Source organism: Cygnus atratus, chromosome 2 (assembly GCF_013377495.2).
Source record: "Cygnus atratus isolate AKBS03 ecotype Queensland, Australia chromosome 2, CAtr_DNAZoo_HiC_assembly, whole genome shotgun sequence".
NCBI classification, from domain to species: Eukaryota; Metazoa; Chordata; class Aves; order Anseriformes; family Anatidae; genus Cygnus; species Cygnus atratus.
The window spans coordinates 160066450-160080326 of NC_066363.1; the positions used below are offsets into that span (position 1 = coordinate 160066450).

The following is a 13877-nucleotide window of genomic DNA, read 5'->3' on the forward strand; positions in this document are numbered from 1 at the left end:
ATGTTTGGTTCCAAGGAATAAGACAACAAATAACAGCATCGGAACTTCTCAGTGCAGAGATAATCACAGAAGAAACTATGCAGAAACTCCAGGAAGGAAAAGAAACAGCACAAGAAATAGCGCAAATGGATAATGTGAGAAGATACCTTGAGGGAACTGGAAGCATTGCTGGTGTGCTCGTGCCATCCAAGGCGGACTCCACTAAGATGGAGAAGATGAGCATCTACCAGGCCATGTGGAAGGGCATCCTGAGGCCAGGGACAGCACTAGTGCTGCTAGAGGCACAAGCTGCCACAGGCTTCATCATAGACCCAGTCAAGAATAAAAAGATATCTGTGGATGAAGCTGTCATGTCCGGGCTGGTGGGCAGTGAATTACAGAAAAAACTTCTTTGCGCAGAAAAAGCTGTGACGGGCTACACCCACCCCTGCACAGGACAAAAGATGTCCCTCTTCCAGGCCATGAAGAAGGAGCTCATCGTCAAGGAGCACGGCATCCGCCTGCTCGAGGCCCAGATCGCCACCGGCGGCATCATCGACCCCGTGCACAGCCACCGCCTCCCTGTAGAAGCTGCCTACAAGCGCGGCTACTTTGACCAGGAGATGAACCAGATCCTCTCCGACCCCAGCGACGACACCAAAGGCTTCTTCGACCCCAACACACACGAGAACCTCACCTACATGCAGCTCCTGCGACGCTGCGTGCCCGACCCGGACACGGGGCTGCTCATGCTGCAGCTGATGGACAAGGGCTCGGTGCTCTACCAGCTGACCGAGGACGCCCGCAAAGCCCTGCAGGCTGCCCGCACCACCGTCAGCGTGGGGCTCTTCCAGGGCCAGAGCGTCACCGTCTGGGAGCTCCTCTTCTCTCGCTACATCCCCGACCACCGGCGCCAGGACCTCCTGCGGAAGTACAAGGCGGGGACGCTGGCCATCTCCGAGATGATCACCCTCCTCACCGCCATCATCACCGGGGCCGAGGGCCAGGGCCACGGCGCCGCCCTGGCCCACAAGCCGACGCAGCGGGAGGCCCCACAGCCGGCTGAGAACGGCGAGGCCGCGGGCTCCCGGCGGGAGTGGGAGCGGGAGCGGGAGCAGGAGTGGGAGCGGGAGCTGGAGCGGGAGTGGGAGCTGGAGCTGGAGCGGGCCCTGACGTCCCACACCGTCGAGGTCTCGGCAGGCGGCTTCCACGGCAGGAAGGTCTCCCTGTGGGAGCTCCTCTTCTCCAAGTACGTCTCCGAGGCGAAGAGGCAGGAGCTGCTGGGGAAGGTCCGCGACGGCAGCCTGGCGCTGGACGAGCTGGCGAGGCTCCTCACCGTCCTCATCCAGGAGGCGGTGGAGCAGAGCAGCAAGGTGAAATTCACAGGCCTCAGGCGGCAGGTGACCGCCTCGGACCTGCTGGACTCGGGCATCATCGACAAGGACACGCTGGCCGACCTCGTCCAGGGCTCCAAGACGGTGCAGCAGGTGACGGAAATGGCCTCCGTCAAGCGCTACCTGGATGGCACGGGCTGCATCGCCGGCGTGCTGGTGCCGTCCAAGGCCGACCCAGCCAAGATGGAGAAGATGAGCATCTACCAGGCCATGTGGAAGGGCATCCTGAGGCAGGGCACAGCCTTGGTGCTGCTGGAGGCGCAGGCTGCCACCGGCTTCCTCGTCGACCCGCTCACCAACCAGAAGCTCTCTGTGGACGAGGCCGTCTCGTCCGGGCTGGTGGGCAGCGAGCTGCACGAGAAGCTCCTGTCGGCCGAGAGGGCCGTGACGGGCTACACCGACCCCTACACCGGCGACCAGATCTCCCTCTTCCAGGCCATGAAGAAGGAGCTCATCGTCAAGGAGCACGGCATCCGCCTGCTCGAGGCCCAGATCGCCACCGGCGGCATCATCGACCCCGTGCACAGCCACCGCCTCCCTGTAGAAGCTGCCTACAAGCGCGGCTACTTTGACCAGGAGATGAACCAGATCCTCTCCGACCCCAGCGACGACACCAAAGGCTTCTTCGACCCCAACACACACGAGAACCTCACCTACATGCAGCTCCTGCGACGCTGCGTGCCCGACCCGGACACGGGGCTGCTCATGCTGCAGCTGATGGACAAGGGCTCGGTGCTCTACCAGCTGACCGAGGACGCCCGCAAAGCCCTGCAGGCTGCCCGCACCACCGTCAGCGTGGGGCTCTTCCAGGGCCAGAGCGTCACCGTCTGGGAGCTCCTCTTCTCTCGCTACATCCCCGACCACCGGCGCCAGGACCTCCTGCGGAAGTACAAGGCGGGGACGCTGGCCATCTCCGAGATGATCACCCTCCTCACCGCCATCATCACCGGGGCCGAGGGCCAGGGCCACGGCGCCGCCCTGGCCCACAAGCCGACGCAGCGGGAGGCCCCACAGCCGGCTGAGAACGGCGAGGCCGCGGGCTCCCGGCGGGAGCGGGAGCGGGAGCGGGAGCAGGAGCGGGAGCGGGAGCTGGAGCGGGAGCGGGAGCTGGAGCTGGAGCGGGCCCTGACGTCCCACACCGTCGAGGTCTCGGCAGGCGGCTTCCACGGCAGGAAGGTCTCCCTGTGGGAGCTCCTCTTCTCCAAGTACGTCTCCGAGGCGAAGAGGCAGGAGCTGCTGGGGAAGGTCCGCGACGGCAGCCTGGCGCTGGACAAGCTGGCGAGGCTCCTCACCGTCCTCATCCAGGAGGCGGTGGAGCAGAGCAGCAAGGTGAAATTCACAGGCCTCAGGCGGCAGGTGACCGCCTCGGACCTGCTGGACTCGGGCATCATCGACAAGGACACGCTGGCCGACCTCGTCCAGGGCTCCAAGACGGTGCAGCAGGTGACGGAAATGGCCTCCGTCAAGCGCTACCTGGAGGGCACGGGCTGCATCGCCGGCGTGCTGGTGCCGTCCAAGGCCGACCCGGCCAAGATGGAGAAGATGAGCATCTACCAGGCCATGTGGAAGGGCATCCTGAGGCAGGGCACAGCCTTGGTGCTGCTGGAGGCGCAGGCTGCCACCGGCTTCCTCGTCGACCCGCTCACCAACCAGAAGCTCTCTGTGGACGAGGCCGTCTCGTCCGGGCTGGTGGGCAGCGAGCTGCACGAGAAGCTCCTGTCGGCCGAGAGGGCCGTGACGGGCTACACCGACCCCTACACCGGCGACCAGATCTCCCTCTTCCAGGCCATGAAGAAGGAGCTCATCGTCAAGGAGCACGGCATCCGCCTGCTCGAGGCCCAGATCGCCACCGGCGGCATCATCGACCCCGTGCACAGCCACCGCCTCCCCGTAGAAGCTGCCTACAAGCGCGGCTACTTTGACCAGGAGATGAACCAGATCCTCTCCGACCCCAGCGACGACACCAAAGGCTTCTTCGACCCCAACACACACGAGAACCTCACCTACATGCAGCTCCTGCGACGCTGTGTGCCCGACCTGGACACGGGGCTGCTCATGCTGCAGCTGATGGACAAGGGCTCGGTGCTCTACCAGCTGACCGAGGACGCCCGCAAAGCCCTGCAGGCTGCCCGCACCACCGTCAGCGTGGGGCTCTTCCAGGGCCAGAGCGTCACCGTCTGGGAGCTCCTCTTCTCTCGCTACATCCCTGACCACCGGCGCCAGGACCTCCTGCGGAAGTACAAGGCGGGGACGCTGGCCATCTCCGAGATGATCACCCTCCTCACCGCCATCATCACCGGGGCCGAGGGCCAGGGCCACGGCGCCGCCCTGGCCCGCCAGCCGACGCAGCGGGAGGCCCCACAGCCGGCTGAGAACGGCGAGGCCGCGGGCTCCCGGCGGGAGAGGGGGCGGGAGCGGGAGCAGGAGCGGGAGCGGGAGCGGGAGCGGGAGCGGGAGCTGGAGCGGGAGCGGGAGCTGGAGCTGGAGCGGGCCCTGACGTCCCACACCGTCGAGGTCTCGGCAGGCGGCTTCCACGGCAGGAAGGTCTCCCTGTGGGAGCTCCTCTTCTCCAAGTACGTCTCCGAGGCGAAGAGGCAGGAGCTGCTGGGGAAGGTCCACGACGGCAGCCTGGCGCTGGACGAGCTGGCGAGGCTCCTCACCGTCCTCATCCAGGAGGCGGTGGAGCAGAGCAGCAAGGTGAAATTCACAGGCCTCAGGCGGCAGGTGACCGCCTCGGACCTGCTGGACTCGGGCATCATCGACAAGGACATGCTGGCCGACCTCGTCCAGGGCTCCAAGACGGTGCAGCAGGTGACGGAAATGGCCTCCGTCAAGCGCTACCTGGACGGCACAGGCTGCATCGCCGGCGTGCTGGTGCCGTCCAAGGCCGACCCGGCCAAGATGGAGAAGATGAGCATCTACCAGGCCATGTGGAAGGGCATCCTGAGGCAGGGCACGGCCCTGGTGCTGCTGGAGGCGCAGGCTGCCACCGGCTTCCTCGTCGACCCGCTCACCAACCAGAAGCTCTCTGTGGACGAGGCCGTCTCGTCCGGGCTGGTGGGCAGCGAGCTGCACGAGAAGCTCCTGTCGGCCGAGAGGGCCGTGACGGGCTACACCGACCCCTACACCGGCGACCAGATCTCCCTCTTCCAGGCCATGAAGAAGGAGCTCATCGTCAAGGAGCACGGCATCCGCCTGCTCGAGGCCCAGATCGCCACCGGCGGCATCATCGACCCCGTGCACAGCCACCGCCTCCCCGTAGAAGCTGCCTACAAGCGCGGCTACTTTGACCAGGAGATGAACCAGATCCTCTCCGACCCCAGCGACGACACCAAAGGCTTCTTCGACCCCAACACACACGAGAACCTCACCTACATGCAGCTCCTGCGACGCTGTGTGCCCGACCTGGACACGGGGCTGCTCATGCTGCAGCTGATGGACAAGGGCTCGGTGCTCTACCAGCTGACCGAGGACGCCCGCAAAGCCCTGCAGGCTGCCCGCACCACCGTCAGCGTGGGGCTCTTCCAGGGCCAGAGCGTCACCGTCTGGGAGCTCCTCTTCTCTCGCTACATCCCCGACCACCGGCGCCAGGACCTCCTGCGGAAGTACAAGGCGGGGACGCTGGCCATCTCCGAGATGATCACCCTCCTCACCGCCATCATCACCGGGGCCGAGGGCCAGGGCCACGGCGCCGCCCTGGCCCGCCAGCCGACGCAGCGGGAGGCCCCACAGCCGGCTGAGAACGGCGAGGCCGCGGGCTCCCGGCGGGAGAGGGGGCGGGAGCGGGAGCAGGAGCGGGAGCGGGAGCGGGAGCGGGAGCGGGAGCTGGAGCGGGAGCGGGAGCTGGAGCTGGAGCGGGCCCTGACGTCCCACACCGTCGAGGTCTCGGCAGGCGGCTTCCACGGCAGGAAGGTCTCCCTGTGGGAGCTCCTCTTCTCCAAGTACGTCTCCGAGGCGAAGAGGCAGGAGCTGCTGGGGAAGGTCCACGACGGCAGCCTGGCGCTGGACGAGCTGGCGAGGCTCCTCACCGTCCTCATCCAGGAGGCGGTGGAGCAGAGCAGCAAGGTGAAATTCACAGGCCTCAGGCGGCAGGTGACCGCCTCGGACCTGCTGGACTCGGGCATCATCGACAAGGACATGCTGGCCGACCTCGTCCAGGGCTCCAAGACGGTGCAGCAGGTGACGGAAATGGCCTCCGTCAAGCGCTACCTGGACGGCACAGGCTGCATCGCCGGCGTGCTGGTGCCGTCCAAGGCCGACCCGGCCAAGATGGAGAAGATGAGCATCTACCAGGCCATGTGGAAGGGCATCCTGAGGCAGGGCACGGCCCTGGTGCTGCTGGAGGCGCAGGCTGCCACCGGCTTCCTCGTCGACCCGCTCACCAACCAGAAGCTCTCTGTGGACGAGGCCGTCTCGTCCGGGCTGGTGGGCAGCGAGCTGCACGAGAAGCTCCTGTCGGCCGAGAGGGCCGTGACGGGCTACACCGACCCCTACACCGGCGACCAGATCTCCCTCTTCCAGGCCATGAAGAAGGAGCTCATCGTCAAGGAGCACGGCATCCGCCTGCTCGAGGCCCAGATCGCCACCGGCGGCATCATCGACCCCGTGCACAGCCACCGCCTCCCCGTAGAAGCTGCCTACAAGCGCGGCTACTTTGACCAGGAGATGAACCAGATCCTCTCCGACCCCAGCGACGACACCAAAGGCTTCTTCGACCCCAACACACACGAGAACCTCACCTACATGCAGCTCCTGCGACGCTGCGTGCCCGACCCGGACACGGGGCTGCTCATGCTGCAGCTGATGGACAAGGGCTCAGTGCTCTACCAGCTGACCGAGGACGCCCGCAAAGCCCTGCAGGCTGCCCGCACCACCGTCAGCGTGGGGCTCTTCCAGGGCCAGAGCGTCACCGTCTGGGAGCTCCTCTTCTCTCGCTACATCCCCGACCACCGGCGCCAGGACCTCCTGCGGAAGTACAAGGCGGGGACGCTGGCCATCTCCGAGATGATCACCCTCCTCACCGCCATCATCACCGGGGCCGAGGGCCAGGGCCACGGCGCCGCCCTGGCCCGCCAGCCGACGCAGCGGGAGGCCCCACCGCCGGCTGAGAACGGCGAGGCCGCGGGCTCCCGGCGGGAGCGGGAGCGGGAGCGGGAACAGGAGCGGGAGCGGGAGCGGGAGCGGGAGCTGGAGCTGGAGCGGGCCCTGACGTCCCACACCATTGAGGTCTCGGGAGGCGGCTTCCACGGCAGGAAGGTCTCCCTGTGGGAGCTCCTCTTCTCCAAGTACGTCTCCGAGGCGAAGAGGCAGGAGCTGCTGGGGAAGGTCCGCGACGGCAGCCTGGCGCTGGACGAGCTGGCGAGGCTCCTCACCGTCCTCATCCAGGAGGCGGTGGAGCAGAGCAGCAAGGTGAAATTCACAGGCCTCAGGCGGCAGGTGACCGCCTCGGACCTGCTGGACTCGGGCATCATCGACAAGGACACGCTGGCCGACCTCGTCCAGGGCTCCAAGACGGTGCAGCAGGTGATGGAAATGGCCTCCGTCAAGCGCTACCTGGATGGCACGGGCTGCATCGCCGGCGTGCTGGTGCCGTCCAAGGCCGACCCGGCCAAGATGGAGAAGATGAGCATCTACCAGGCCATGTGGAAGGGCATCCTGAGGCAGGGCACGGCCTTGGTGCTGCTGGAGGCGCAGGCTGCCACCGGCTTCCTCGTCGACCCGCTCACCAACCAGAAGCTCTCTGTGGACGAGGCCGTCTCGTCCGGGCTGGTGGGCAGCGAGCTGCACGAGAAGCTCCTGTCGGCCGAGAGGGCCGTGACGGGCTACACCGACCCCTACACCGGCGACCAGATCTCCCTCTTCCAGGCCATGAAGAAGGAGCTCATCGTCAAGGAGCACGGCATCCGCCTGCTCGAGGCCCAGATCGCCACCGGCGGCATCATCGACCCCGTGCACAGCCACCGCCTCCCCGTAGAAGCTGCCTACAAGCGCGGCTACTTTGACCAGGAGATGAACCAGATCCTCTCCGACCCCAGCGACGACACCAAAGGCTTCTTCGACCCCAACACACACGAGAACCTCACCTACATGCAGCTCCTGCGACGCTGCGTGCCCGACCCGGACACGGGGCTGCTCATGCTGCAGCTGATGGACAAGGGCTCGGTGCTCTATCAGCTGACCGAGGATGCCCGCAAAGCCCTGCAGGCTGCCCGCACCACCGTCAGCGTGGGGCTCTTCCAGGGCCAGAGCGTCACCGTCTGGGAGCTCCTCTTCTCTCGCTACATCCCCGACCACCGGCGCCAGGACCTCCTGCGGAAGTACAAGGCGGGGACGCTGGCCATCTCCGAGATGATCACCCTCCTCACCGCCATCATCACCGGGGCCGAGGGCCAGGGCCACGGCGCCGCCCTGGCCCGCCAGCCGACGCAGCGGGAGGCCCCACCGCCGGCTGAGAACGGCGAGGCCGCGGGCTCCCGGCGGGAGCGGGAGCGGGAGCGGGAGCAGGAGCGGGAGCGGGAGCTGGAGCGGGAGCGGGAGCTGGAGCTGGAGCGGGCGCTGACGTCCCACACCATTGAGGTCTCGGCAGGCGGCTTCCACGGCAGGAAGGTCTCCCTGTGGGAGCTCCTCTTCTCCAAGTACGTCTCCGAGGCGAAGAGGCAGGAGCTGCTGGGGAAGGTCCGCGACGGCAGCCTGGCGCTGGACGAGCTGGCGAGGCTCCTCACCGTCCTCATCCAGGAGGCGGTGGAGCAGAGCAGCAAGGTGAAATTCACAGGCCTCAGGCGGCAGGTGACCGCCTCGGACCTGCTGGACTCGGGCATCATCGACAAGGACACGCTGGCCGACCTCGTCCAGGGCTCCAAGACGGTGCAGCAGGTGACGGAAATGGCCTCCGTCAAGCGCTACCTGGAGGGCACAGGCTGCATCGCTGGCGTGCTGGTGCCGTCCAAGGCCGACCCAGCCAAGATGGAGAAGATGAGCATCTACCAGGCCATGTGGAAGGGCATCCTGAGGCAGGGCACGGCCTTGGTGCTGCTGGAGGCGCAGGCTGCCACCGGCTTCCTCGTCGACCCGCTCACCAACCAGAAGCTCTCTGTGGACGAGGCCGTCTCGTCCGGGCTGGTGGGCAGCGAGCTGCACGAGAAGCTCCTGTCGGCCGAGAGGGCCGTGACGGGCTACACCGACCCCTACACCGGCGACCAGATCTCCCTCTTCCAGGCCATGAAGAAGGAGCTCATCGTCAAGGAGCACGGCATCCGCCTGCTCGAGGCCCAGATCGCCACCGGCGGCATCATCGACCCCGTGCACAGCCACCGCCTCCCCGTAGAAGCTGCCTACAAGCGCGGCTACTTTGACCAGGAGATGAACCAGATCCTCTCCGACCCCAGCGACGACACCAAAGGCTTCTTCGACCCCAACACACACGAGAACCTCACCTACATGCAGCTCCTGCGACGCTGCGTGCCCGACCCGGACACGGGGCTGCTCATGCTGCAGCTGATGGACAAGGGCTCGGTGCTCTACCAGCTGACCGAGGACGCCCGCAAAGCCCTGCAGGCTGCCCGCACCACCGTCAGCGTGGGGCTCTTCCAGGGCCAGAGCGTCACCGTCTGGGAGCTCCTCTTCTCTCGCTACATCCCCGACCACCGGCGCCAGGACCTCCTGCGGAAGTACAAGGCGGGGACGCTGGCCATCTCCGAGATGATCACCCTCCTCACCGCCATCATCACCGGGGCCGAGGGCCAGGGCCACGGCGCCACCCTGGCCCGCCAGCCGACGCAGCGGGAGGCCCCACAGCCGGCTGGGAACGGCGAGGCCGCGGGCTCCCGGCGGGAGCGGGAGCGGGAGCGGGAGCAGGAGCGGGAGCGGGAGCGGGAGCGGGAGCTGGAGCTGGAGCGGGCCCTGACGTCCCACACCATTGAGGTCTCGGCAGGCGGCTTCCACGGCAGGAAGGTCTCCCTGTGGGAGCTCCTCTTCTCCAAGTACGTCTCCGAGGCGAAGAGGCAGGAGCTGCTGGGGAAGGTCCGCGACGGCAGCCTGGCACTGGACGAGCTGGCGAGGCTCCTCACCGTCCTCATCCAGGAGGCGGTGGAGCAGAGCAGCAAGGTGAAATTCACAGGCCTCAGGCGGCAGGTGACCGCCTCGGACCTGCTGGACTCGGGCATCATCGACAAGGACACGCTGGCCGACCTCGTCCAGGGCTCCAAGACGGTGCAGCAGGTGACGGAAATGGCCTCCGTCAAGCGCTACCTGGATGGCACGGGCTGCATCGCCGGCGTGCTGGTGCCGTCCAAGGCCGACCCGGCCAAGATGGAGAAGATGAGCATCTACCAGGCCATGTGGAAGGGCATCCTGAGGCAGGGCACGGCCCTGGTGCTGCTGGAGGCGCAGGCTGCCACCGGCTTCCTCGTCGACCCGCTCACCAACCAGAAGCTCTCTGTGGATGAGGCCGTCTCGTCCGGGCTGGTGGGCAGCGAGCTGCACGAGAAGCTCCTGTCGGCCGAGAGGGCCGTGACGGGCTACACCGACCCCTACACCGGCGACCAGATCTCCCTCTTCCAGGCCATGAAGAAGGAGCTCATCGTCAAGGAGCACGGCATCCGCCTGCTCGAGGCCCAGATCGCCACCGGCGGCATCATCGACCCCGTGCACAGCCACCGCCTCCCCGTAGAAGCTGCCTACAAGCGCGGCTACTTTGACCAGGAGATGAACCAGATCCTCTCCGACCCCAGCGACGACACCAAAGGCTTCTTCGACCCCAACACACACGAGAACCTCACCTACATGCAGCTCCTGCGACGCTGCGTGCCCGACCCGGACACGGGGCTGCTCATGCTGCAGCTGATGGACAAGGGCTCGGTGCTCTACCAGCTGACCGAGGACGCCCGCAAAGCCCTGCAGGCTGCCCGCACCACCGTCAGCGTGGGGCTCTTCCAGGGCCAGAGCGTCACCGTCTGGGAGCTCCTCTTCTCTCGCTACATCCCCGACCACCGGCGCCAGGACCTCCTGCGGAAGTACAAGGCGGGGACGCTGGCCATCTCCGAGATGATCACCCTCCTCACCGCCATCATCACCGGGGCCGAGGGCCAGGGCCACGGCGCCGCCCTGGCCCGCCAGCCGACGCAGCGGGAGGCCCCACCGCCGGCTGAGAACGGCGAGGCCGCGGGCTCCCGGCGGGAGCGGGAGCGGGAGCGGGAGCGGGAGCGGGACCTGGAGCTGGAGCGGGAGCGGGAGCTGGAGCTGGAGCGGGCCCTGACGTCCCACACCGTCGAGGTCTCGGCAGGCGGCTTCCACGGCAGGAAGGTCTCCCTGTGGGAGCTCCTCTTCTCCAAGTACGTCTCCGAGGCGAAGAGGCAGGAGCTGCTGGGGAAGGTCCGCGACGGCAGCCTGGCGCTGGACGAGCTGGCGAGGCTCCTCACCGTCCTCATCCAGGAGGCGGTGGAGCAGAGCAGCAAGGTGAAATTCACAGGCCTCAGGCGGCAGGTGACCGCCTCGGACCTGCTGGACTCGGGCATCATCGACAAGGACACGCTGGCCGACCTCGTCCAGGGCTCCAAGACGGTGCAGCAGGTGACGGAAATGGCCTCCGTCAAGCGCTACCTGGACGGCACGGGCTGCATCGCCGGCGTGCTGGTGCCGTCCAAGGCCAACCCGGCCAAGATGGAGAAGATGAGCATCTACCAGGCCATGTGGAAGGGCATCCTGAGGCAGGGCACGGCCCTGGTGCTGCTGGAGGCGCAGGCTGCCACCGGCTTCCTCGTCGACCCGCTCACCAACCAGAAGCTCTCTGTGGACGAGGCCGTCTCGTCCGGGCTGGTGGGCAGCGAGCTGCACGAGAAGCTCCTGTCGGCCGAGAGGGCCGTGACGGGCTACACCGACCCCTACACCGGCGACCAGATCTCCCTCTTCCAGGCCATGAAGAAGGAGCTCATCGTCAAGGAGCACGGCATCCGCCTGCTCGAGGCCCAGATCGCCACCGGCGGCATCATCGACCCCGTGCACAGCCACCGCCTCCCCGTAGAAGCTGCCTACAAGCGCGGCTACTTTGACCAGGAGATGAACCAGATCCTCTCCGACCCCAGCGACGACACCAAAGGCTTCTTCGACCCCAACACACACGAGAACCTCACCTACATGCAGCTCCTGCGACGCTGCGTGCTTGACCCAGACTCTAATCTTTATTTCCTTAATGTTTTCTCTAGTTAATCATAAAACCCTTTACATTTTTTTCTGTTCTATTGCATTGGTGATGAATTTTTTCGTTGTTGAGACTTGTTTTGCTGCTGGCATTTTTGTCATTTTTTTATGTGTTCTTTTTCTTTTCTTATTGTTTGTAGAGTATTTCCTTCTTCTCTTTCATGTTTTGTAATACGGCAGTTACAGGTTTTAGGTGATTCATCTGAGCATTACAGTATAGTGTTTTAATCCATTGTCTTCTATAACCTAACTGGAATTAATGAATCAGACTGTCTTATGTCCAGCCATTTTGGTGCAAGATGTTGTACTTTTTCCTTTATATTTCTTTAAGTCTAAGGATGTCTTTCACGTTTTATGAACTGTAGTGAGAATTGGATTTTTATTCCTTCTCTTGTCTGTATCCTTACTTATGGGGAACATTTTTTTTACTATTATACTTTTAAACTATTGCCATAGTTTTAGTTTTGCAAGCCTGTCTCCTGCATGGAGAGCACATTTCCATGTAGGCATGATGTCAGGCCGAAGTTAGGTGTTACTGGGCTGGTATACATTATCTGTGTTTGCTGTTACTGCCTCAGTCCATCCAATATTTCTGGAGGCCTCTAGACCACATATACCCTTAACTGAGAGTGGTTTGGTCTCTCTCTGATGTGTACAATCAAATCACTCAAGTTTTTTGCTTTCCCTGCCTTCAGTTGTCCAGCTCTCCTGAGAGCCTCTATAGAGAGTTGTTTTGTGGGATCCATGCAAGAGCTGAGAAACAGTAGCATATGTTGTCATTCTGTACTTCTAGCCAAAGCTGTCCCTGTAGGCAGCCAGCAGTAAGGGGAGCTGGTGGTACAGAATCTGCTACCTCCAGCTGTTTCCTCCAGTACATTTCTCAGCTCCTTTTGCCATTCCGTGTCCTGAGTTGACTTTTCCTCCCTTCAGGTGCAGCCCATGTGCATGTTCCTGGAGTACAGACAGCCTCTGGACCACTGTGCCATACAGTTCAGTACTGAATAATTCTACTACTGCTTAATAAAAGGAAACATACAAACCTTAAATTCATTGTCTTTGGCTATTTGCCTTAATTAACTCAGTTGCATCCTCGAAAAATTGAGTTCTCACCAGTTTTTGTAGCTGATAGGTGAAAGCAAGTGTAGATTAGCTGTGGAACTCCTTACCATAAACTGCTGTGTAGTCCAGAGAATCGCATGGGCTCAAAAAGGGATGGGACAAATTACTGGGAGTGGGCTGTTAAATGCATGGAAATACTCGGTCCCAGGAGGTTCCTGAGCCACAGTTTACTTGGAGATGGGAGCCATGATCAGGGAGGTATCAGTATGGGCTTGCACTGTTGTTACATGCTCAATGTAGGCTCTGATACCAGACAAAGCTGGCTGCAGCATAGTGGAAATGCAGACCTGTGCTCTGGGCTGATTTAACTGCAATTGTCCTTGCCACCATCTGAATTATGAGCACTTGGAAACACTGGAAATGCTGCAATTCACTTGAAGTGACACACTCTCAAGGGGATATTTTATAGCTCTCAGGCCTCTCTGCACTTCATATTGGAGTTAGTTCAGCTTCCTCCCACACCAACCTGCAGGCACTGTAATTCCAGCTCCAGAGGGAGTCGATGATTTAGGCTCCCATGCAAAACAAAAGGCTTCATATTCATCTTCTAGACTTCTGCTCTTTCCTGGAAATAGATTAGAAAATGCATAGCCAAAATCAGCCTGAATGGCCCATATGTGTCTCCAGATCTCACAGTCCTACATGGTGCTATGGTGTAAGAGGGCCCATGACCAGCTGCTGCGTGAGAGAAAACACTGGATGGACAGGCTCTTGCCCTGGTACAGCACAGCCATTCCTATCAGAATCACAGAATCATGGAATGGTTTGGGTTGGGAGGGACCTTAAAGATGATCTAATTCTAACCCCTCTGCCATGGGCAGTGACACCTTCCACTAGACCAGGTTACTCAAAGCCCCATCCAGCCTGACTTTGAGCACTTCCAGAGATGGGGAATCCACAACTTCTTGAGGCAGCCTGTTCCTGGGCCTCACCACCCTCAGAGTAAAGAATTTCTTCCTTATATCTAACATAAATCTACTCTCTTCTAGTTTAAAGCCATTACTCCTTGTCCTGTCACTACACCCCTTGACCAACAGTCCCTCCTCAGCCTGCAGCCTGCAGCCCCCTTTAGGTACTGGAAGGCCACTGTAAGGTCTCCCCAGAGCCTTCTCTTCTCCAGGCTGAACTACCCCAAATCTCTCAGCCTGTCTTTGTAGCAGAGGTGCTCCAGACCCTTGATCATCTTTTGTG

At 62.8% G+C, this 13877-nt stretch overlaps 1 protein-coding gene across 1 annotated transcript in view; it reads left to right on the top strand.

Moving 5' to 3' along the window:
* Positions 1-5: 5 nt before the first annotated feature.
* The window catches only part of LOC118260125 (epiplakin), a gene marked incomplete at its 5' end in the record, with an annotated part of 28164 nt that continues 14292 nt past the window's right edge, over positions 6-13877 (top strand). The window contains 9 exons of the mRNA XM_050708795.1: positions 6-1058; positions 1125-2408; positions 2475-3758; positions 3843-5126; positions 5211-6494; positions 6555-7838; positions 7905-9158; positions 9249-11561; positions 12498-12561. Of these exons, the coding sequence (XP_050564752.1) occupies positions 6-1058; positions 1125-2408; positions 2475-3758; positions 3843-5126; positions 5211-6494; positions 6555-7838; positions 7905-9158; positions 9249-11561; positions 12498-12561 (11104 nt within the window). The remainder of the gene's footprint in view (positions 1059-1124; positions 2409-2474; positions 3759-3842; positions 5127-5210; positions 6495-6554; positions 7839-7904; positions 9159-9248; positions 11562-12497; positions 12562-13877) is intronic.